The following is a 23945-nucleotide window of genomic DNA, read 5'->3' on the forward strand; positions in this document are numbered from 1 at the left end:
AAGTAGGATGTTTGCTAATAAAAAGGTGACAGGGTGGCTTCGGGCCCTCCTAGAAAGTCGTTGGGGGTGGGAGTGTCCCCTCATCTCTTCTGACCACTTGCTGCCCAGCTAATGCGTGGCCGCTTACCCCTGGGAGGGGTAGGGAGCCATTAGGCCAAGTCTCGGTGCCACGGCAAAGGAGGGCTCCTCTTCCGCACCCAGGAGCATCGGAGAACACTGAACTGGATGAATGGGAGAAGACAAGGATACATAAAAACAGTAAAATGTTTATTTCCTTAGAAAAAAAAGTGGGGGAGAGGGATTTGAAATGATTGTGATCACACGTCCGTCTGCCTCTGAGCAAAGCCAATGTCGCGAGCTCACTGCTGGATGGAGATATCCCAGTAAACGAAACAGCCTGCTGCGGGCTCCTGGGTGGCGCCCAGGAGTCAGGGTCACAGCATGCTTTCTGCCGCTTCGTAGCGGGGAACCAAGGCCGTAGCAACCATCCCATCTCCAAAGGGCACCATCGCCCGCCCGCCCACGAGGAGCAAGGCTCTGCGCCACTTTGGGACAGACGGGGAGGAAGGAGAGAGGGAAGGAGACGCTTAGAAGCGGGACCGCCCGAGAACAGAAGTCTGAGAGCCGAGTTCACCACTACCTCATCTTATAGAAAACGGGCTGGAGAGCCCCGTAAGACCGACAGTATCTTTAAGGTGAAATCGCAGAATTTTGCTGCACACCTGGACACGAGAGAAGTGAAAAGTTGCAACAGGTTTTAACTAGCAGCAACAAAGAAAGTTCAATGACAGGTTTTTTTGTTTTGTTTTGTTTGTTTTTTTTTAGCAATATTCCTTTGCGAGTTCATTAGGAAACACTGTAATTTAATGGGGCATACGATATGGAACGATCTTCTTTTGCTATAGTGCTGTTCCGTGAAGAGGACCGACCTTGGCCGAGGTTTCGACTGGGGTGTCACCTATTTACACAGTAGTCGCTCCTGGTTCGGGCGTCAGGTTGGTGCTATGTGATGTCCTCTTCTTCCGAACAGTAATCTCGACCCTGGAGGGGAAAGGAGGAGAGTGGCATGTGAGTGAGAAATTCCAAGCAGAGCCCGACACAGTCACTCCTGTATCCATTTTCTGTCGGTACCTGTCTCCTTGCACCAAACCCCAGAGCTCATCAGCGACCACCGGCCAACAGGATAGATGCGTCACAATGACCTGTTTAGAAGCTGCATATACTGATTTATAAACTGAAGAGACCTCAAGGCATGGCAATCTGACCAAGCCCCAGATAAGCCCTTACTTTAGATGGGTAAGAACTCATACTACCCTACAGGACCCAGCCTTCACCGAGAGAGGAGCACGTGGATGCTCCATTCAGGAGGCCAATTTCTCATCAACAAGAGACACGGAAATGGACGAGGAACAAGTCGCTTTCTGCTGGGGCCAGGGCAGCTCACATCTGATAGCTGCGTCTCCGTGCCCGGAATTTACAATTTTACAGAAGGGGATGGAGTAATCCAGGGATGTCTTGGTTTTAATCCATTCTAAATTAAAACAGGATTAAAACAACAACAAGGACTCGATGACTATAACATATCTTAAGACTATGTTTGGCATGTGTGGGATGCACCAGAAAGACAGAAATGCCTTTGATCCATTCGCTTACAAGAAGGCTTATGATTCTATGCAATTGCGACATGTTGAACATATTTCATCTTCTTTCCAACAGGACGTAAACTCTATGAAGGCGCCCTGAGGACTGGGGTTTAAGCTCCACATCTGACCTGGCTGGGGTGCCTCAGGTCGAACCCCACGGCTTCCTGGTCTGTAATCCATCACAGGAATAGAACACCTGCCCACATCACAATGTCGCAGACAAGGGCTTTGTAGAAGTCACCATTAATACTGTTTGCATCCTTTGTCCTTTTTCTTTCAAAATACACGCTATATGTTCAATTTTTTTTGGGGGGGGGGGATATTCCTTCAAAAACAGAATTTTCTCAATAACTACAACTTATTCATAAAAGCATCTCAAACTTAAAGAATATAATAATTTTGCATAAAACTATTTACCAAGTGTATTACATGTTTCTTTGTCACAGTATCTGTATATTGGGAGCATTTCCCATTCTCCTAATACTTAACTGTAGTCATGATGAATTATTGGGCCATCTGGCTGAAGGGTGATCCTAGCTCGGACTTACTAGCTCTGGGGATCTCACTTAAGTTACCTCTCTGGGTCTCAGTTTCTCCACCTGTACAATGAAACAAACAACAGTCCCTACTTCACATGGTTGCTGGAGATTAAATGAGTTAATATAGTAAAGTGATCCCATAGTGCCTGACATTCATCCCCACCTGTACAATGAAACAAATAACAGTCCCTACTTCACAGGGTTGCTGGAGATTAAATGAGTTAATAGTAGTAAAGTGATCCCATAGTGCCTGACATTCATCAGCGTATTTTAGTTTCCTCCACCGTCTGATTGCCAGCTCTCCCCCTGCTACTTGCGGAGTGCCTGACCCCAGTGTGGTCGGCAGGCTGGTTTTATTCGCTGCATGAGAAACGCCTCCTGGGCAGAGAAACTGGGCAACGACCTCCCTGAGAAGGCAAGAGTGCGCTCAGCAGTCACCCCACAGTGACGCCTCCCTGGGACCCCTCCCAAGCAAATGGGGACCCATCAGGAGACACCCTCCGGGCCACATGGTGAAGAGTGAGAAAGGAGAACCTCACGGACCCTGACTGTTGGGAGTTTATTCCCCAGGGAGGGAAACAGGACACATCCGGACATAGCAACGCTATGCTAGGAGCCCACCTACCAGGTGGGGCTCTCCTCACAGGCCCCGGAGTAGACCTGCAAGTGGGCACGGGGCGTTCAGCTGGAGGGGAAAGGCAGGGCTCATGGAGTTTTCAAAAGAAAGGTCAGAGGATACATTTCCAGTGCATATGGGGACACACGCTGTTGTGTGACATCGGCAAATGACTGGGCTTTGGTTTCCTGGGGATAATCATCGTCTCTGCCTCCGAGGGTCATGAACAGGATTAAGTGGAAAAAAACACAGTGCCTGGCAGGTAGTCAATACCTATTAGCTGCTGGTATTGTTATGACTCTGAAACCGCGTGCTCGTTCAGCCCCCTGGCAGAGGAATGGGGACCCCCTTCCTGCGACTGACAGGTGAGGACTGAGGTCCTAACCTGTGACCTGATAGGTGTCAGGGACTCCCTCCTCCCACCACCGCCTTGCACCCAAGACAGGCCACACGTGCACGCACTCGAATAAAACGTCTATGGCGGACACCTAAGTCCCTTCCCTTCTTCTACCTAACGCCGGCCTCACATCGAAGTCACGGCCCAGCTGGCCAGGATGGGGTTCAGAGGGCCCCTCATCCACAAGGAAGACTTCGGCCCAGTGACAGACAGACAGACAGACAACACACAGGTGAACTGGTGTGCACTCATTGATAAAGCAGCGTCTCCAACTCCATAAACGGCTTATGAAGTAGAGGTGTATTTCAGACCCTCCACGTTGACTATGACCATAAACAAGTGCCTCCTTGGGAGGAACAAATCTATATAAACATCTGTGTACACTCAAGACCGCAACTTGCATTTCCCAAGCATCGGCTCCTCCGGAATGACCATAATTGCTGCGAGAAGGAGAAGGAAAACGGCTTTGGTTGCTTTGCAGACACTATTTCATTGGTATTCACGCCAACATGCAAGGCGGGAGGGGTGCCTTGTGACTTGTGGGCAAACCTCAGACCAGCCCAAGGGCCCAGGGTAATCCGTGCCCTCCCCTCCGCCCCCGCCCCGCCAACTGTAGGAAGTTGGTAACAAAATTCAAATTCAAATCCGTTTCATTTTTGGTATTATCACCTGTCAGCAGCTCTGAGAACCACATATTTTATGAACAGAAACCTGAAAATCACAAACATCAAGAGCATGAGCTCCCGGATGGCCGGCATCGCTTTAAGAAATGGGAACCAGGGAGATCTGCGCTGTGAGGGGCCTCCTCTTGGCATCACCTGGGGCCCCACTTGCACACCAGCCCGACCGGGCAGGGGCAGGACAGGGAGCTGGCTTCTGTGACATGACTTCAAGTCTCATTTGCATTTTTAAAGAGCCGAGCTAAAAAAGAGCGCCTTAAAACCGTCAGCTGTCAGAAGGCAGGAAGTGGGAGTAGCTGGGTGTGGGAGACACACAGCATTCTCTGAGCTGGAGCACGCCCTTTCCCCTACAAGGGACTACAAACTGGAAGTCTTTGTCAAGGGGCTCTGGGCGGTTGGAATGAGTGCCTGTGCACACAATCCCACCCTTGTGCCAAGGCCCCACTGAGCACTACAGAGAGCAGGGTCCCTCCCAGGGCCCCACAGGCTGGAGGACCGGAAATGCCCGATGATGCTGACCAGGAAGGGTTGTTGGAAGAACCACATGGGCATTTTGGTGCAGACACACACACAAATCACAGTGTTTGCTGACTGGAGTGTTCCTGACCGTGTCCTTACTCTGCAGGGGAACACCCGCTATTCTCTTCCGCTGTTTGCATTACTTTCTTGGAAACGTACAGAAGTTTATGTCAACGCAGAACATACATTTCCGAGGCGCTAGGGTAAACCATTTTGCCTGATGAAATGTCTAGGCCAGCCATGGGCAAACTATGGCCTGCGGGCCGGATCCGGCCCATTTGAAATGAATAAAACTATTGAAAAAAAAAGACCGTGCCCTTTTATGTAATGATGTTTACTTTGAATTTATATTAGTTCACACAAACACTCCATCTATGCTTTTGTTCCGGCCCTCCGGTCCAGTTTAAGAACCCATTGTGGCCCTCGAGTCAAAAAGTTTGCCCACCCCTGGTCTAGGCTAAGAATTAGAGATATTAAGGAATAGCAAAGGAAAGGACATTATCCTACTTTCAAATTCTGCATGCTTTAAAAAAATCTTTATTGCTGAAAGTATTACATATGTCCCCCCCACCCCCTGCCCCTCCCCGTGCCCCCATGGATCCCTTTTAGCCTGCCCCCGCGTTGCCCCAGGCCTTTACCACCCTATTGTCTGTGTCAATGGGTTTTGCTTATATGCAATCAAATTCTAAAATTCTGCAAGTTGAAAGAGGAACACTCGATGAATGACTTCAAATAAACTGTTCCTGCAAAGTGCCTCCCGTACCTTTCCTCCTCAAGTCTAAGTACACAAGCAGTCTAGGCCTGACCGTGCAGTTTCAGGTGCAATTTTATCCTGTTAGTCTTCAGTATATTTTTGTAAACAAGGGCGCACTGGGCTAATACATGCACCTCGGGCATTTAACAATCAACTGTGAACTGCGTACTTTCCCAACGGAGTGGATTAGAGCTAGGTCAAAATGACAGAGGAAGCACTGAGCCTCAGTTTCTCCATCTTTAAAATGGGAGCGGTAAGACCTAACTTGCAGTGTTGATGTGAGAATTAGAAGTAAAATACATACGGCTGTTTAGCAAAGCATGGCACCTAGTAGGTACTTAGTGAACTACAGCTCTTATGATGATATTGAAAAATGAGATCAATAGATCCAACAGCTCATAAACTGCGTAGGTGAGAAATTCGGCCCACAGCTAGATCAATTTGCTACATTCAGGTCCTTAGTCAAGCCGTGTACCTCAGGCCTGGATGCTTGTCCTTCTTCCTTCCTGGCTGGCTCCTGCTGACCCCAGCCCTCATGCATCCATTACTCCTCCTTCTAAATCTCTGCTCAAATGTCACCTCATTGTCTTCCTTGAACACCCTATACTCAATAACACGTCTTACTCTGCTTCATCTTCATTTATATTACTTATCATCACCTGACATTATTAGTGTATTAATTAATTTCTTAATTGGCTGTCTTTCCCCTTGAATGGAAGTAACGAGTGGGCAGGAACTGTTTCACACTCTGTTGCACCCTCAGGATTTAGACTAGTGTCGGCAGCCTGTCAGATGCTTGATGAGTATTTGCTGAATAAATGAAAGGATGAAAAACACTAGGGAGAGCTGAAATCTCGGAGCTGGACGGGACCTAGAGGCTTTCCCCTCTGACCTCTCATTTAACGTAGGGTGGCCTCCGCTTTCCACCTTGCAGACAGGGAATGCTCTCTTTTTGGCTGGAACACGTCAGGTGCTTTTCCAAGCTGCCTGTGAAACCCCTCAGCAGCAGAGCCCAAACCCTGGTTGTGCCCACAGAACGGCGTAGTCTGGGCCTTTGGGACCGGAGGACAGGCCTTCCCCGATCAACAGCATCCCCTGGTCCGTCATCTGCAAATAACATGGTCTCCATCGAGGTCTCCCTCCTCTGCATGTGCTTCTGTTTTACAACAGTTGTTTTTTTTAAATGGACCCACCAAAAAATTACCAACACAGAAGAAAACATCCAAGGAATGCAGCCTAGGATGTGTGAAAGTGAAGTACCGACAAAGGGAATCACCAGTAACAACAGATTCCAAAAGAATCAAAGTGCTACATCTTGGCAATAATAGAACAGAATGTCAAACTGAACTCCTGTCAAAGCTCTGGAGAGAGACAACGCTTCAAGGAAACAGAAGAGATCACAAGGTAAAAGGAAAGAAGAGCCCATCTGATCACGGGAGACTGGACTCTGCATGTCAGAAAGTAATGCCACGAAATACAAAGGCTAACCTCGTCCTGGGAAGAATACCCACAGCATACATGTGAGCCTGATGGAAGTTACGTGGGTCGCTCACACCAATAAAAAAAATGAACAGGGAGAGGATCGCAAAAGGGCACAAAGTGGAAACTCATTCAGAGCAAATTAAAACCAGTAAACACACCAACAGAAAAGTGGTCTGCTGTAGTAATAAAAAATACAAATTAAAATAACGCTATTACTTAAAAACAGCCACACCCACCATGAAATGTGACTCTCATATATTGCTGGCCTCAGTGTAAAATGGTATATAGCTGCCTTGAAAAGTAATTGCCCAATAGGTATTGTGAGTCATAAAAATGTGCACACCCTTCATTACAGAAATCACAGAAATCAGTATCCAAAGATAAACTCCCAAACACATATTTAAAAAATCTACATGCATTGGTTCCCGGGGCTGGAGGTGGGAAAGGGGATGGACTGTAAAGTGTGCAGGAGGGATCTTATTGAGGTGATGGGGAATTTTGTAACTGAGGTGTGGTGATGGTTGTGCAATTTGGTAAATTTACTAAAATTCATTGACTTGTACATTTCAAATGAGTAAATTTTATGGTATGTAAATTATAGCTCCATAAAGTTAAGAGCATGTGTAAAAATATTTTCATTGCAGCATTTTTATTAAGCATGACAAAAATCCATCGAATATCCCCTCCCCTCACCTCCCCCAATAAAAAAAAGCTTCCTGAGGTATGGCTCCTGTGCTCTCTGCTGCCACGCAAACACCACCAACAGGACCGATCACCACGTGTCCCAAACAGGCAGTCCTTGCTGGGTACCACTGTTTCCACACACATTGTTCTCATCTCTCACACTCCCAGCCTATGGAATCTTTATGATCTCATCACATCATCTCTCTGAGTGACATTTCCCCCAGCTGTTCAAGGGGCTGAAGGGGCTGGTCTCCTCCTCTCCCAGTGGTCCTTCCCACCACCACCATGTTTTATAGTAATTTTAGCCAACATGTCTTTTTGATACCTAATGGAATCCTTGTGTGGCCCCTATCACAATGGTTATGCATAGGCAGGTGTCTGAGGGAGGCAGTGCTGTGTGTGTGTGTGTGTGTGTGTGTAGGGATGGAGGTGGAGGCTACTGAATGACATGATACAGGAGGTGTCCTGGGACTCTCATAAGAGAAGCAAATTGTCAACATTTTGCAGGTCACGGTGGAAAAAGCAGACCTCTGTAGCAATTCAACGGATACAGAGTATGGCTTGAGCAGAAGTATCAGCAGAGACGGGGGCACAGACTGGTTCTGAGGATGGCCTGGAACTTAGGAGAGGCAAGTCAGAGGCAGGGGGCGCAAAAGTGGGTAACAGAAGGCCCCAGTCCATTATTCACCATTTTTATGTCTATAGGTAAGACCTGTGTAAACCACGTTTGGAACGACATCTAGTTTACTTTCCACAATATTCAGTCAGGCATCCTAAACTATGTCTTCTGCTGTTGTCACCAGGTTCTGCATTAAAGAACCTCACACTGAGCCCTGGCCAGGTGGCTCAGTTGGTTAGAGCATCTTCCCTCTAGGCCCGTGGTCGGCAAACTGCGGCTCGTGAGCCATATGCGGCTCTTTGGCCCCTTGAGTGTGGCTCTTCCTAAGCCTTAGGAGTACCCTAATTAAGTTAATAACAATGTACCTACCTACAAAATTTGGCTCTCAAAAGAAATTTCAATAGTTGTACTGTTGATATTTGGCTCTGTTGACTAATGAGTTTGCCGACCACTCCTCTAGGCCAAGGTTGCCAGTTCAATCCCTAGTCAGGACTATACAAGAACCAACCAATGAATGCATAAAGAGTGGAACAACAAGTTGCTATCTCTTCCTCCCCTCCCCCCTTGCCCTGCCTTCTAAAATCAATTTAAAAAACAGAACCTCACATGTACTAGGAACATAAACTAGACATTCCAGTCAAGATTTTCATGTTTGGTGAAAGCAAACATGAATTTTTGTAATGAAGGCTCATTATAGAAGTTGGCTTAAACGAGGCTTATTTCTGTCTGGAAGTGTGAGTGATCCTTGTCATAAAGCAGGCCCTTGTGTTCTGACTGACCGAAGAGTGTATCCTCCCCTCCTTTACCTCTCGGGATGATGGTGGGAGCACCTGTTAGTTTCTGGCCTGTGTGGTATTTCGCTTCTCTTACCTACTATCTGCTTCCTTTGCGTGATTCGTCTTCCCCCCCTCTCTTCCTAACTGTGGGCTTCCTGAACCTCCATTTCTTGACTCAGTTATGCCTTCTGCATAGCCTTCTACCCTGCACTGTGCGACTGACCGGCTTTCCAAGCACCAAAGAGGATCATGAGCAATGAAACCCAAATGCCACATCTGGATTTTGGTGCAGAAATTTAACGGGTCATCTTCCCTCTCTGCCCCCCTAACACCTCTCCCCTGCAACCTTTCCCTCCAGGCATCACCAGCCAGAGACAACCTCAGATGCAAGTTTCTATGAGCATCTGGCCATGAAGCTCTGTCCCTGAAGCAGGAGTACAGGGCGGGAGAGCCGCCTTCCACCCCTTGGGCAGTGGGAACAATGAGCTAGAATCCAGAACAAACATGATCAGAAGGAGGCAGGCGGGAAAGGCTGGGAAAGTAGAATGAAAGCCTCCTCCCCCTCCCCCTGCCCCGTGAAGGGCGGCTCTTCCATCCTCCTCCTGTGGGACCAGGGCCAGGGCTGGACTCACAGAGCGTCTCCAGACAGGGTGCGTTTCAATAGCATTTTCACTTACGGTCCAACAACAATTTACAACAAACGCTGAAGAAAAGCAAAAGTCATGAGCTGTGCTGTTCGTCTCCTCCCCCGACTTAGTTCATTAGAAAAACCAATCGAGGCATTAATGGCTGTCTCTGTTTCTAACAGGCTTTCTTCTAATTAGACTCACACGTTATTATTTCAGTTGGAAAAAGGTCTGGGTTTGTAATGAGCAGGAGGAGTGTGACAGCCTCCAGCCTCTGACAGCTGCTTGGATCATCTAAGGGAAGGATCCCCAGGGTACCCACAGCAGTGACAACAATTCCAGTATACTGGGCTTTTCATTTCCAAGAGAGAATGAGTATTAACTAAACGGCTTTCATCCCCTCCCCTCATAAAGTGTTTAATAAACCCAAATCCTCATCCTACAGACAAAAGGGAGGCTATGTTAGAAGCTTTATGGCACACAGTTGTCAAGCTTTCCCTGAGGATGGCATTCAGGTGACCTCAAAGATGCTGTTCCCTAGGAGGAAGTGACAGGAGTGAGGATAAGAGGAGCAGGAATAAAGTAGGTGGGTGCCCATGTCTCTGGGCCACACTCAACTGATGTTCTTGAGCAGGCCTGGGCCACTTTCTTTGCCAAGGGCCACACAGTAAACACATAAGGCCTTGCATTCCGTATGGTTCCTGCTGCAACTCAACTCTGGCGACGTAAGGTGAAGGCAGCCGCAGACAAAAGAAAAAGAAAAGAGCGGGGCTGTGTTCCAATAAAACTTTGTGGACACTGAATGTGGAAGTTCACATATTTTTTTCATGTCAGAAAACATGACTCTGCTTCTTGTTTCCCCCACATTAGAACATGTAAAAAGCATTCTTGTCTGGTGGCTGGCGTTGGCCCCCTGGCCGCTGCAGAGACTAGCACTACCATCAAACAGCAGAGTTCTACAAAAAGGCGTTTTATAAAACTGTTCTTATTTTATACACAAGAAAACCATCAATCAAAATCAAATTTAAAAAATTTCCTATAGCCCCATCTTCCTAATAAATAGCATGGTCAAGTTTCTCTTAAATCTCTGTTCATATATATGTCATTTTAATATCACTTCAATCTATTGACACATTTAACATTATCTTGTAAAAATTTTCCCTGTTGTCACTGATTCCTTATACAGTAAACCCTTGATTTTTTTGGACCTGGATTTAAGGGACTTCAGACTTAGCCCTGGCCCATGTCAGATTAAATGACACTCCCTTACTGAACTAGATTTATCGGATGATCACTTAATAAGTTATATGATGTCTAATCACTGGGCTGTATGCCTGAAACTGATATAATATTGCATGTCAACTGTAATTGAAAAATTAAAAATGAAAAAATGTACTCAATAGTGGGAACACTTGTTTTTAACTCATCATTCTCTCTATACCTCGATGCAGAAGGAAAAGTGGAAACTGAATTGCAGATGGGAACAATGAATTTCACTTTTGAGTAAAAAGTGGTAGAATTTCAATTATGGAAACACACCAGGAAGGAATGAGGTCATTTTAACGCCATGTCAGATTTGTATATGTTGTTTAAAAGATAAATTACAATTTGGATTTCAAATTTTTACAGACGACCCCTGACTACTAAGCAGATCTTTTTGTTGCCAGAAAGCTTGCAGAGGAAAAAAGTCCAAATAAACTGAGGATGAAAAGATCTTTACCAAAATAGTGGGGACAGGTCATTTCTTTTTATGCTTTTCTTTACTAAAACAAAACGTATCGGCAAGTTGAACAGCTTTTGAACCAATATGTGAAACTTGGTAAATTTTCCATCTGAAAAGTCATGCATAAGCCAAAATTTCACTAAAAATAAAAGTAAAATATTATATTCCTAAAATGAGGTTTTGGCACAGTCAGGGAGTAATATAGACTAAACTACCATTTAAATTCATTATCTATCTCTATTTTCACATTGGTGATTATTTGCTGGTCTTTTAGTGGTGCATTAGATTATACAATTATTCTTATTATACAATTATTCTGCTGCTGAAATACTGATGAATTTAAGGCCTCTTCATTATCTTCCGTTGAGTGATAGAGATCACAACTGAGAAATTCATGGACAAATCCTCAGATAAAAGAACCACAAAAAGTAAAAAAAAAAAAAAAAAAAAAAAAAAAAAGAAAGAACAATTAAAACAGAAAAAATTTCAAAGGTAAAATTGGCCTGTGATGCCTTCCTATAGTAATGACATGTTTTGAATTTAAGATTCTACTCTTCATCTGAATAAAGCTTTCCAACGATAACACTCGATTTAATAGTTAAAATTCACCTTTCTGCAGTGATGAACTTAAATTCTCCAAGGATGCAAGCCTGTAATCATTAACCATAGTCCATACTTCCTTCAGCTGCTTGGCATATGCTACTCAGAGATCCTAAGTATGGGTTCAATTTCCACATGGATCAACCTTGCATCTCACTGTCAGTGTCAAATCCACACACCCCTAGAGGAGCACCTTGGAGAGACTGCTTTGGAGCCTCAGAGAAGTGGGCTCCCAATGTTATTATCATTATTATTATCATTGCAAAACGGGGTAAGTTACTCAAGCATCCTGAGCCTCAGTTTCCTTGCCTGTAAGACGCAGATAATACACGTCTCACAGTTATTACCCTGAGGTGGCTACTGATTGCAACGTGCACACGAGGTAAGAACTTAAGAGTAGTGTCAGGCACTAGGTAGCTGTTGGCAGGTACCTTCTTGCTTGCAGTCGGAGGTCAGAGCAGGGCCTCAGGGGCAGACAACACACAGTGATCAGAACACTGTCCCTAGAGACAACGTGTCTCTATCTGGTGTTGCCCGCTTTAATGAATGATCAGGGGTAGCCCAGGGTCCTGGGAAGCCTCCTTAGACACGAAACATTCTCACAGTCACATTTTCTTGGTGTAAGGGGAACTTCTGTGTTAACTCTCTACCCAGCCCCTTACAAGAATAACTTCGTGACATAGGAACCAGAAGGTTGTTACCCTCACCCAAGAGGCAATTAGTCTTGAAACATGTACTTTGACTCCTTACCTTTTCGATTTTTTCATCCAGCATTCTGAAGAATTCTTGTTGGCTTTCAGAGATGTGCATGCTGAAAAACAAAGAGCGCACATTTCAATGTTTTCTTAAACCTCCTCCCTCAAGGAAAAATGCTGACGCCCTACACTTGGAGGTGGACATTTCTTTCTTGCAGACTTTTCCACAGAAATACTCTGAAGTTATAGTAAGAATAAGTGTTATTACAGTAATCGTACAGATGCATTTCATAAGAGTCTATCAGTGCCTGTGACTTAAGGAATACAATTTCCTGTCAATGTACATGTTATTTACAGTGGTGTTATTGGGAGGTATGTGCCAAATTTTTCTTCAGATACATATTTGTGATTTAAAAAAGGATAGGCAAGCAGCACATGGGATATTTCCACCCTGTGTATAACCCCAGTTATTATATGGAAATGTGTATTTTGCAAAGCATCAGCATGATATTCAGTGTCTAGATGAGGGCTGGCGGCAAATGAGCTGAGAACTTGACATTGGCCCTGAACACCTTCTGCATTGGCGACAGCGAATGTGCCTCCCCATATTTCCACCCTGTGTATAACCCTAGTTATTATATGGAAATGTGTAACCTTCTGCATTGGCGACAGCGAATGTGCCTCCCAGGGACAGAAATTCCACTGGAATAAAGGAGAAAGTCAGGAGGCAGGTTTGGGTAGCACTTGCCCTGTGTGTTTGCTTGTCTTACCCCATTTAATAGCAAACCTTGTGAGATGAATGTGGTAACACCGGTAAGCAGAGCCGAGATCACCAACGGGAAGGGCAATATATATGATATTAATTGACCACATGATCGCTATTTAAATGCATGTGATTCATGACCTCACAGAGGCAGTGCAGTGCAGATGTTAGCGGGGGTGAGGCACAGACCTCTGATTCGTCATCTAGAAAACCTTCCCGCACTCACGTTCTATGACTGTTGCTAACTTCCATTCACTCCTTTATTGAACTATCACAGCACGAAAACAATAATGTGTGGTTAGTACGCAACATATGCACATTGGATGGACAAAAGGGGAACTCTTCAGTAAAACCCATTCTCCAAATGGGTCTGCCCTCCTGTGAGCAAGAGTGTCTGGGTTCCATTAAGGAAAAAACAAACACATCAAACCTCACAGACACAGACAACAGTAGGTGATTAGCAGAGGGAAAGGGGAGGAGGGGAAAGTAGAAGAGGGGAAAGAGGGGAAAAATGGTGATGGAAAGAGACTTGACGAAGTAGAAGAGGGGAAAGAGGGGAAAAATGGTGCTGGAAGACTTGACTTGGGGTGGGAAACACACCATACAATCAACAGACGATGTTTTATAGAATTGTACACCTGAAACTAATATTATTTTATTAACCAATGTCACCCCAATAAAGTCAATACAAAAGAATGCCCAGGCTCAAGAGTCCGTATCAGGAGCTTGGGACCAAGGTTGATGGTGACGACCCCAAGGTGGTAAAGCAAAAACTAAAACCTCAGTGGTTTCAGCTTTGTGCGGTTTCACTACATGTTTTGTAATCAATAAAAAACACACAACAAAACCCAGGTATCCCTTTGATTAAAACAAATTGGATGAAAGCCGTCCAACCCAGAAGTAATTAGACAAGGCAGTGCATTTCCAATCCCACCTGGATCTGGAATGAAATCGTAACCTTACTTTGGGTAGAGGTCCAAGACAGGAAGTGAACGACCACTTCCACCTTCCCGCTCACCCTTGGAGAAACAATTCTAACCAAAGCCTTCCGTCGGCGTGTCTCTAGGATCACAACCTTGATACAGAAACGATGTTCCCTCGTCTAAGAGCGGTCCACCATCTCTGCCTCATTCAAACGTCTACGAGGAAGAGCCACCCACCAGGCGCGTTCACTATCTTGCCCCTTGAAAGACAGCATGTGGACTGTGTTAGAAAATACTGAGCGGTAGGGCGACTTACTTATCGTCCAATCCTGACACTCTACACAAGCTCTTTCAGACAAACTCTGTTGTGCCTGGAAGTGACAGACACTGCCGGATGGCACAAAGGCTGCACGCGGTCCCTGTCACCTGTGCATCCTCCTGGGTAGGATGCACCTGAAAGCATGAGACTCACTCGGCTGTTTCCCAGGGGATCGTTTCAGAGAGAAGTCCCGAAACCCTCCAACGAGGGCAGAGCCAGGGTTGGTACTCTGACAAAATAAACCAGCCCATGTTGACTGACTGCCGCTTAGATAAATGTGAATGACCTCTTCTCCTATGGAGACCCTGTCAACACAGTGGCATTAATAATAGTTTTTTCGTTCAAAAGTTTACGCTGCACTGTGAGAAACAGTTCCTAGGTAACAAGATTCCTGGGTGCCTTCTGATGCCCAATTTGAGGACCGTGAATGGGGAGCCAGGAGGAGGAAAAAGCACATGGGTTTTCTATGTTTCCTCCAGGTATTGAAAAGGAATAATTGAATTATAATTTAGTTTAAAAAGTATAAATACTTGATGCTAAATTAGATATAAAAATCTTTTATAAAAGCCTGTATGGTAGCCCTAGCCCGTTTGGCTTGGTGGACAGAGCGTCAGCCTGTGGCCTGAAGGGGTCCAGGTGTGATTCCGGTCAAGGGCATGTACCTTGGTTATGGGCACATCCCCAGTTGGGGGTGTGCAGGAGGCAGGTGGTTGATGTTTCTGTCTCATCGATGTTTCTAACTCTCTCTCTCTCTCCCTTCCTCTCTGTAAAAAATCAATAAAATATACACTTTAAAAAAAAAGCCTGTATGGTGGTGCCTGATTTAATTAATAAAGCTTAACAATTTTAGTAATCCTTATTTCTTTCTCTCTAATAACGACAACTCCAACTGGGAAAACCCAGTGCTGTATGGAGGACAATGTGTGGCCCCTGTTGACCTTGGCAATGCTCTTGTGAGTTAACCCTGTGCTAGCATAGGCCCTTCTTTCTGTGACTTCTCAGCTTCACGAGACTAGAGATGATAACATGATGGAATCTTACTGACAAGTAAGCAAATGAACAGAATGAAGTGGGCAACCTGGCTGGCGTGGCTCAGTGGTTAAGCATCAGCCTATGAACGAGGAGATCACAGTTCGATTCCTAGTCAGGGTGCATGCCCAGGTTGTGGGCTCGAGCCCCAGTGTGGGGCATGCAGGAGTCAGCTGATCAATGATTCTCTCTCACCATTGATGTTTCTCTCTCTCTCTCTTCCTCTGTGAAATCAATAAAAATATATTTTAAAAAATGAAAGAAGGTGAGCAAAATGAGCTTTCGAGCTGAAAGACACATGGCTTTCATGTTCAGTGACTGAAAAGAAAGTTTCCAAATAATAAAAACTTAAGCCAGAAAAGTATGAGAAGGCAAGGTCCCGATTCCCTAAAACGTCACCTGCAAAAATGAAATTCGGTTACTCAGTGGGTTCCTGGCAGATCTTGGCCTGAACATGGTTATTTTTTCATGGTCATCGTTATTATTTTTCAATTGGACCTCAGGGAAGTGGGGTTAATCCTAGTCCTCACATCACGACACACCCTTGTTTGTAGCTCATGCATGGCTCAGGCTCAGTTTTAGTTAATTATCTTGTTTGTTAGTTTTTACAAAATAGTCTGGTAAGCACCCATAAAACCAAAATGCAAAACAAAAGCTAGGATCTTGACAACCAGCTAGAGCTAACTTACCTCCTACCATGAAGGTACTTTAGTTTTTTGTTTTTTTTTTAACTTCACAAAGAGTGCATCACGCTCTATGCAATCTTTTAGGGCTTACTCATTTCTTCTGGCATATTACATTGACGAGGTCCATCCAGCCTTGTGCATTCATCTTAACGAATTTAAAGATTAAATGAACTGACTTAATATTAACTTGAATATATTCCACTGTGCAATACAGTGGAGTTTATTTACCCCACTTTCTTGGTAAAGGCCATTTGGGTGTTTTCTCAATATTAAGGCATTCTTACCGAGTCACTGTGCTAAGCGCTAGGCGTACATGATTTCATTTGCTCCCCAGCCCTATGAGACAGGATTGCTCACCCTCTTTTTTCTCTGAGAAAACTGAAGCTCCGAGACACCAGGTCACTTGCCTGAGATCACGAAGTTGTAAGAATATGTTCCACGTGTTGCATCAAATGAAGATGTGAGAATTATCTGCCGTTGTTATTAACAAATCTGCCATTGGCTGGGATGAGACTGTCCTTCCACTCATGGGAAAAACAACAAACGCTCGTTATCTTGTTTTATGCAACTGCATAGGAAATGCGTTCCCTTCATCCTGTGAGTCAGCAAGTAGGACAAGTAACACTCTTCTCTTGGGCCCCAGAAGGATTTCTGAGTTGAATTCCATGAACCCTATGTTCTGACGGACAGTTTACAACACACACACACACACACACACACACACACACACGAATGCTGCTGTGTGGAAAACAGCATTTTCTTCATAATTTTAGAATAAACACGTGAGCCGGTTTAATCAAGTTCTCTGAGAGCTTCATGCCAGTTTGCAGAACTCGGTTTCAGTGTGTCCAAGTTCAATTAGTATTCACTCTACATGAAAAAGAAATTCTCCTTAATCCGGTCTCTGCTTAGAACTCAGCGATAAGGGAAGCATTTAAAAATAGCCTGTGTCCCCTGGCTTGGATGGAAAGATGATGAGGTTCTGTCATCAGCTAGTGTAGATCAAAGTGCTTCCCAGGGAAGTGAACGAGGGAGATTGTGATATACCATCACACTCACCTGAGGGTGCAAACACCAGCCGTCCCATTATACCGACATTGTAGGGAGTAAGTGGATTTTAGAAATGTCTCATGTTCTTTGAAAGTGACAAACTTTAATCCCTGAGCTCATTGACCGCCCCCTAAAGAGTCCTAATCGCCGCATGGCAGTAGCCATGGCTGTAGCAATGCCAGATACCAGGCTAACGTGATTAGGAACTAGGCTATTTTTGTCTCAATTTCCTGGGAGGAATCAGAGATAACACAATTTATTCTACTGATGATTTTGATTCGTGGGGCAACGATTGCACATGTGTAATGGTCGCATTTATCCTGGAACGGGGTGGGGCTGTGTAGAATTTATTAGTGTCACCCGGACTGCCAGGAGATTTGCTAAGACTTAGGGGAGCCCCACAGAAGAGCTCTGCAGCCTCTGGGATACCAGAGCGTCTTTGAGGAAAAGGGAGTTGGCTTTCACGTCACACACAGTGCATTTTATCACTAAGGTAGATTCAGTTCTAGAACATCCTAGAAAATGACTCATTATTCTCTTTAACTTTTTAATTGTGAAATGCATAACACAGAGTAGAGAAAACATAGCATGTCATTTGTCTGGTTTTAAATAATAATAAAAGGACATCCCTGGAGTCACCACTCAAATTAAGAATTAGAACCTGTGGTCCCACTGTCTTCCATCGAGTCAGAGAGAACCACGATTCTTAATTTAATGCCTTTTCATTTCTTTGCTTGTCTATTGTGTTATCACTCATACATATATTCTATGTTCCTTCGTTCTGCCTGTTTCTGAACTTTATATGAATGAAACTACCTATAGGCAGGTCCTACTACTCACTTTACCACTGTAGCTTTACATTTGTGAGATTCTGTCTTCTTTTTTTAAAAAAATATATTTTTATCCATTTCAGAGAGAAAGGGAGAGGGGGAGAGAGAGAGAAACATCAATGCAAGAGAGAATCATTGATCGGCTGCCTCCTGCACACTCCCCACTGGGGATAGAGCCCACAAACCAGGCATGTGCCCTTGATCAGAATCAAACCTGGGACCCTTCAGTCCACAGGCCGACGCTCTATCCACTGAGCCAAACTGGCCAGGGCAGATTCCTTCTTGATATATGCAGCTATAGGTTGTTCATTTTCACTGATATGTAATATTCTCATCAAAAGAATATGCCGCATTTTTGTTAGCCATTATATATTTTAAAAAGTTTTTTTAAAAAATTTTAAATTGATTTTTAGAGAGAGAGGAAGGGAGGAGAGAGCGGAACATCGATAGGCTGCCTCTGCACACCCCCTTACTGGGGATCGAGCCAGTAACCTGGCAATTGTCCTGACTGGGAATTGAACCAGCAACCTTTCAGTTCACAGGACAACGCCCAACCAGCTGAGCTACACTGTCCATTTGGGGTTATCCAAGAGCTTCAGGAGCTCACAGAAACAGTGCTGCTATGGGTATTTCTGCGGGCACACATGCCCTAGGCCTTCTCTACAGCAGGGGTAGGGACCTTTTTTCTGCCCAGAGTCTTTTGGATATTTATAACATCATTCAAATAATATAATTCACTTGATAGAAATTTATGTTGCAGTGAAAAAAGCTCACAGATTTATTGAATTCGAGTCCCGCCTGCGGTTGCCTTGGCAGGGCCAGACTAAAGGACTTCTCAAGGGCCTTATATGGTCCTTGGGCTGGGCGTTACCCTCCTCTGCCCTGAGAGTGACGATGCTGGGGAGAAGGTGTGTGCAGGTACAATTTTAGTAGATAATGCAAATTGTTTCCCAAAGTAATGGCACCAGTTTAGATTCCCACCAGCAGGCGTTAAGAGTGCCTGTGTTCCATATCCCGGTCAACATTTTGTATTTTTTCATATCGATTAGCCATTCCTATTTCCTCTTCAGTGAAAGGGTTGTTCATGTCTTCAGCCTATTTTGCTATGAGTTCTCCGCCTTTTACTCACGGACTTGTAGGAATACTTTATATACCAGGTATTCTGCAAATCCAACTACTGTCAATTATATGTATTGACATGTATTATACCTGTTCCATCCTTTTTTGGCCTTTTACTTTCCTACAGTGTATTTGGATAAACAGAAGTTCTTAATTTTAATGTGGTCACCATAATTAATCATTTTCCTTAAGATCTGCATCCTTTGTGACTTATTTAAATTCTTCTCTACCCCATAAAGATATCCCCCTTTATTTTCTTCTAACTGATCATTTAAATGCCTGCTCTGTCATATATTATGGACTGTTTTTGGACTCTCCAATCTGTTCCTTCCACTGGTTCTCAACCTTCCTAATGCCGCGACCCTTTAATACAGTTCCTCATGTTGTGGTGACCCCCAATTTCATTGTTACAAATTGAACATCATTAAAGCATAGTGATTAATCACAAAAACAACATGTAATTATATATGTGTTTTCCGATGGTCTTAGGTGACTCCTGTGAAAGGGTAGCGACCCACAGGTTGAGAACCGCTGCTAGACCAAACTACACGGGTCATAATGAGCATAGCTTTATAGTCAGTCTTGATTATCTAATAGGCAAAATGGAACTCACTCTGAAAATATTTTTAGCTTTCAAAACAATATAAATATAGGAAGTAGGACTTACTTTGCTCGGGGTTGATGAACTAATCCCGGAATCTCTTTGTTAGTTTTAAGTCTTGCATTTGAACTGGCACTTTTTTCCTGAAACACACACATAAAAGACGAGATGACAATCAGCACTTCAGCAACAGCATGGATTTTCATCACAGAGACGCTAGAAGGTTGGGACCCTCCACAGCTGGCTACTTCACAAGGACCGAAGTCCTGGCAAAGAGGTCACGCGGTCCAGGTAGGACTACCAAACATTTTAGCAGGGAATGTGGTCATGAAGAAAGCCATTAGCTCTATAACAGCTATGACTCTGTTTAGAAAATGATGTGCAACTGGAATGTGATTTTTAGGCTGAGTTACTGAAAACAGTAAGAATCCAAGAAGAGCAGATTCTCAGGCCAGGAAGAGCAGAGGGGCAAAACCACAGCCGTTGTGGACTTGCCCAGGTAACCGACTTCAGCGCGTTCTCTTTGTAAAAGACAAAGGCATCGAGTTACTGCGGCATCAAGTCTGCACAAGGCTCTAGCAGGGACACTGACGAGAACAGGCCTAAAAATAACGGAGGAGCACTGGAATTGGATGAGTAAAGCTCAGTACTAGCCTGTATTCAAGAGGCACATTCTGGCTGTTGGCCTAATCTGATTTCTTATTCCCAGGAAACCAGCCAGATGGGAAAGGAGTTCTCTCAGATCTTAAAATACTGATATACCAGTCAGCACACTAGCTCAATAATACCACTCATCTTTACTTTCACAGACATTATTTTAAAAGATATATTCAAGATGCTTTATTCTTTGCTCACAAAACATATCCCTAAAATGAAAGGAAAGACTATTGTAAACCAATTTAAGAAGTGACTATATAGACTCCAGGAACCAGGGGTGTGGCAACAGTTCAAGACCTAGGCTAAGGGGAAGAATGAAACTCACATGGGTCAACCCACCTTTCTTACCACATGCAAAGCCGTGTGAGAAGGCAGTGAGACAGATGGGCCCTCAAATGAACTCTTCTGAGTTTGTATTTCTCCCAGGATCACAAAAGCCATGTACATTCCAATGACTTATATGTTCTGGTGGTGGTTTTGTTACTGACCACCAAACATGAGCTTATCTGTATAACACTGCTATCCCAAAACATAGGGTAATTTTGTGATTTTCTAAGAAAAAAGAATCCCTACAATTCCTTTGCAGTGTATCTTTCTTTTGTGTTAATCCTCACCCCAGGGTATTTTTCCCATTGATTTGTAAAGAGAGTGGAAGGGAGAGAGGTGGGGGAGACAGGGAGAGGGAGGGAGAGAGGGAGGAAGACGGGGGTGGAGGTGTGGGGGGGTGTTGATTAGCTGCTTTCCACAATGCCTGACTGGGGATTGAACTTGCAACCCAGATATATGCCCTTGACCAGGAATCGAACTGTGACCCTGCAGTGGGTGGGCTGACCCTCTAACCCAGTGATGGTGAACCTACGACACACGTGTCAGATGTGACACGCGAACTCATTTTTTCGGGTTGATTTTTCTTTGTTAAATGGCATTTAAATATATAAAATAAATATCAAAAACATAAGTCTTTGTTTTACTATGGTTGCAAATATCAAAAAATGTCTATGTGACACAGCACCAGAGTTAAGTTAGGGTTTTTCAAAATGCTGACACGCCGAGCTCAAAAGGTTCGCCATCACTGCTCTAACCACTGCGCAAACTTTGCAGTCTATTTTACCTTCCTTACCTCACACTAAACTTAAGAATGTTTTCATGAACATTTGAAATGTATGACATAGACATTGTTTCCTCTGCTGATGTCATCAGGGAGCAACAGATGAGCTGCCTAATTTCTTACAAGGCAGGTGGGAGAACGAGCAGAGAATTCTAAAGCACTAACCCCAGGAAGGCCGGGCCCATGTCCTCCCTGTACCCTCAGGGTCACACTGCCTGGCTCAGGGGCCTGGCACTGCAAATTCATCATTTACTAAGTGACACATTTTAGGAAATGTATAGAGCTGTGCAACTATCATCCCAACCCAGTTTTAGAAAAGCTCTATCAACTCAAAACGTCTCCCCAAATCCATCTGCAGTTATTTCCTGCTCTCAGCTGTAGCCCCAGGAAACCAGTCAGCTTTCTCTCCCTACAAACTTGCCTTTTCTAGATTCATATACATGGACTCCTATAATAGATAGCCTGGCATTTTCCACTTGGGTAATGTGTTTGAGGTTTATCCATATTGTAGCCTATTTCAGTATTTCACTTATTTTAATTGCCAAATAACATTCCAGGGTATGGCTGTACCACATTTTGTTTAGCCATTCATCTGCACTGTTTCTAGTTTGTGGTCATCACACATAATGCCGCTATGACCATTCATACACATGTCTGCAAGGGCATATGTTTTCATTTCTCTTGGGCAGATTCCATTCCCAGGAGTGAAACTGCTAGATTATACGGTAAATTTACAGTCAACTATTTCAGATGTGACCAAGGTGGCCGCACCATTTTACATTCCCACCAGTGATGCATAATGATTCCAGCTTTCCACATTCCCACCCACGCTTGGTAATGTCTTCCATTATTGCCAATTGAGTGGGTGTCTCATTGTGGGCTTTCTTTATTTGAAAGACTTTTTTTAAAATTGACTTTTTAGAAAGAGAGGAAGGGAGAGGGAGAGAGAGGAATGTCTATGTGAGAACATCGATTGGCTGTCTCCTGCACCAACCTTATGGGATCGAGCTCGAAAACCAGGCATATATCCTGACTGGGTATCAAATCAGCAAATTTTCAGTTTACGGAATAATATAACCAACTGAACCACACCAGCCAGGGCAAGGCTTTCTTTATTTTAAAAATAAAGTCTGGATTTGTTCTTACATGTCCTTGTATTCCTCAAAATACCTAGTATCTTGCAACATGGAACATTCATATGCCTACTGGTTAGCTGCATTTGCATCCATAAATCAGTTCTGTGTTTGCTTACAGATATCATTTAACTTCTACTCAGGGTGTTTATTGGGGAAGGGAAGGTTTAAAGAGATGTCTTGCCCAGCTAGCGTGGCTCAGTGGTTGAGCGTTGGTGTCTTAAAAAATGAAACAAGCAAACAAACACCACCAAGAAGGGCTGGAGGAGGCAGGAGGCTGATGGGAGCCTTGGATGAGCAGACCCAACAGAGAGGGCTGCGCCAGGAAGAGCATTAGCCTGGGAGGTGATGTGAGAGATGACTAAGATATTGTTTCCCTTGGCAAGAAACACCTGAATAGTATGTGGCACATAAACTAAGTACCTAAATAAACTGGGACCAAGTGAGACGAAGTGGAAGCCATTGAAAGGGCCCCCGGCAGGCAGTTTGTAGAGCAGTGTTGTTTTTTTTAAATGTCAAATCTTTAGTAACATTTATATATTTATGTAAGTATTACTAATATTTATTACTAGAGGCCTGATGCATGAAGTTTGTGCAAGGGGCTTGGCCCTTGCAGCCCCCGCTTTGAAGTTCCGGAAGGTCACTCGGCTGTCCAGTCTAATTAGCAGATTACACTTTTATTATTATACATATTTTTAAATTTTTCTTTTGCAATGACAGTTTGCATTGAACATTATTTTGTGTTAGTTTCAGGTGTGCAGCAGAGCGGTCCCAGGGAGCAGCGCTGTACGGGACCCGCTCATGCTGGTTTCGGAATCATCTGGATGCGCACAGAAACCCACATCCCCAGGCTCTACCCAAACTCGCCGAGCGTGTGTCTGGGACCCAGGCCCAGGAATCTGCATCTCAAACAAGAGGCCCAGGTGACCTGAATTCTATTTCAGAGAAAAGACACCTTCACACTCAGGGATACCCCCAGTTGGTTTTCCACATGACAGTTTCAAACAGTGCTGGGGTTCCACAGAGCTGCCTGGGGGTCCACAGAGAGGCCCAGCAGGGCAGGGACCCCTCGAACGGTTCCTACTTAGGGGCTCCATCCTTGAAAAAAACCCTCCCTTTCTCCGAAGTGTTTGCAAACTAATGTCAGGGAGTGACAGTTTTATTTAAACAGCAAATCAGCCGAAACCGGTTTGGCTCAGTGGACCAATTCTTGGTTAGGGCACACGTCCAGGTTGCAGGCTGTATCTCCAGTGTGGGATCTGAGAGGAGGCAGTGGATCAATGATTCTCTCTCATCGATGTTTCTCTCTCTCTCCCTCTCCCTTCCTCTCTGAAATCAATGAAAATATATTTTAAAAAGAACAGGGAGTCACCT

At 44.5% G+C, this 23945-nt stretch overlaps 1 protein-coding gene across 1 annotated transcript in view; it reads right to left on the reverse strand.

Moving 5' to 3' along the window:
* Nucleotides 1-246: 246 nt before the first annotated feature.
* The window catches only part of LOC102754013 (chromosome unknown open reading frame, human C1orf21), a 116976-nt gene continuing 93277 nt past the window's right edge, over nt 247-23945 (reverse strand). The window contains exons 3-5 of the mRNA XM_006772953.2: nt 19740-19816; nt 12409-12469; nt 247-1041 (exon numbers count right to left, since the gene is read on the reverse strand). Of these exons, the coding sequence (XP_006773016.1) occupies nt 1003-1041; nt 12409-12469; nt 19740-19816 (177 nt within the window). The 3' untranslated portion in view covers nt 247-1002. The remainder of the gene's footprint in view (nt 1042-12408; nt 12470-19739; nt 19817-23945) is intronic.

This window comes from Myotis davidii, unplaced genomic scaffold (genome assembly GCF_000327345.1).
Source record: "Myotis davidii unplaced genomic scaffold, ASM32734v1 scaffold362, whole genome shotgun sequence".
Taxonomy (NCBI): domain Eukaryota; kingdom Metazoa; phylum Chordata; class Mammalia; order Chiroptera; family Vespertilionidae; genus Myotis; species Myotis davidii.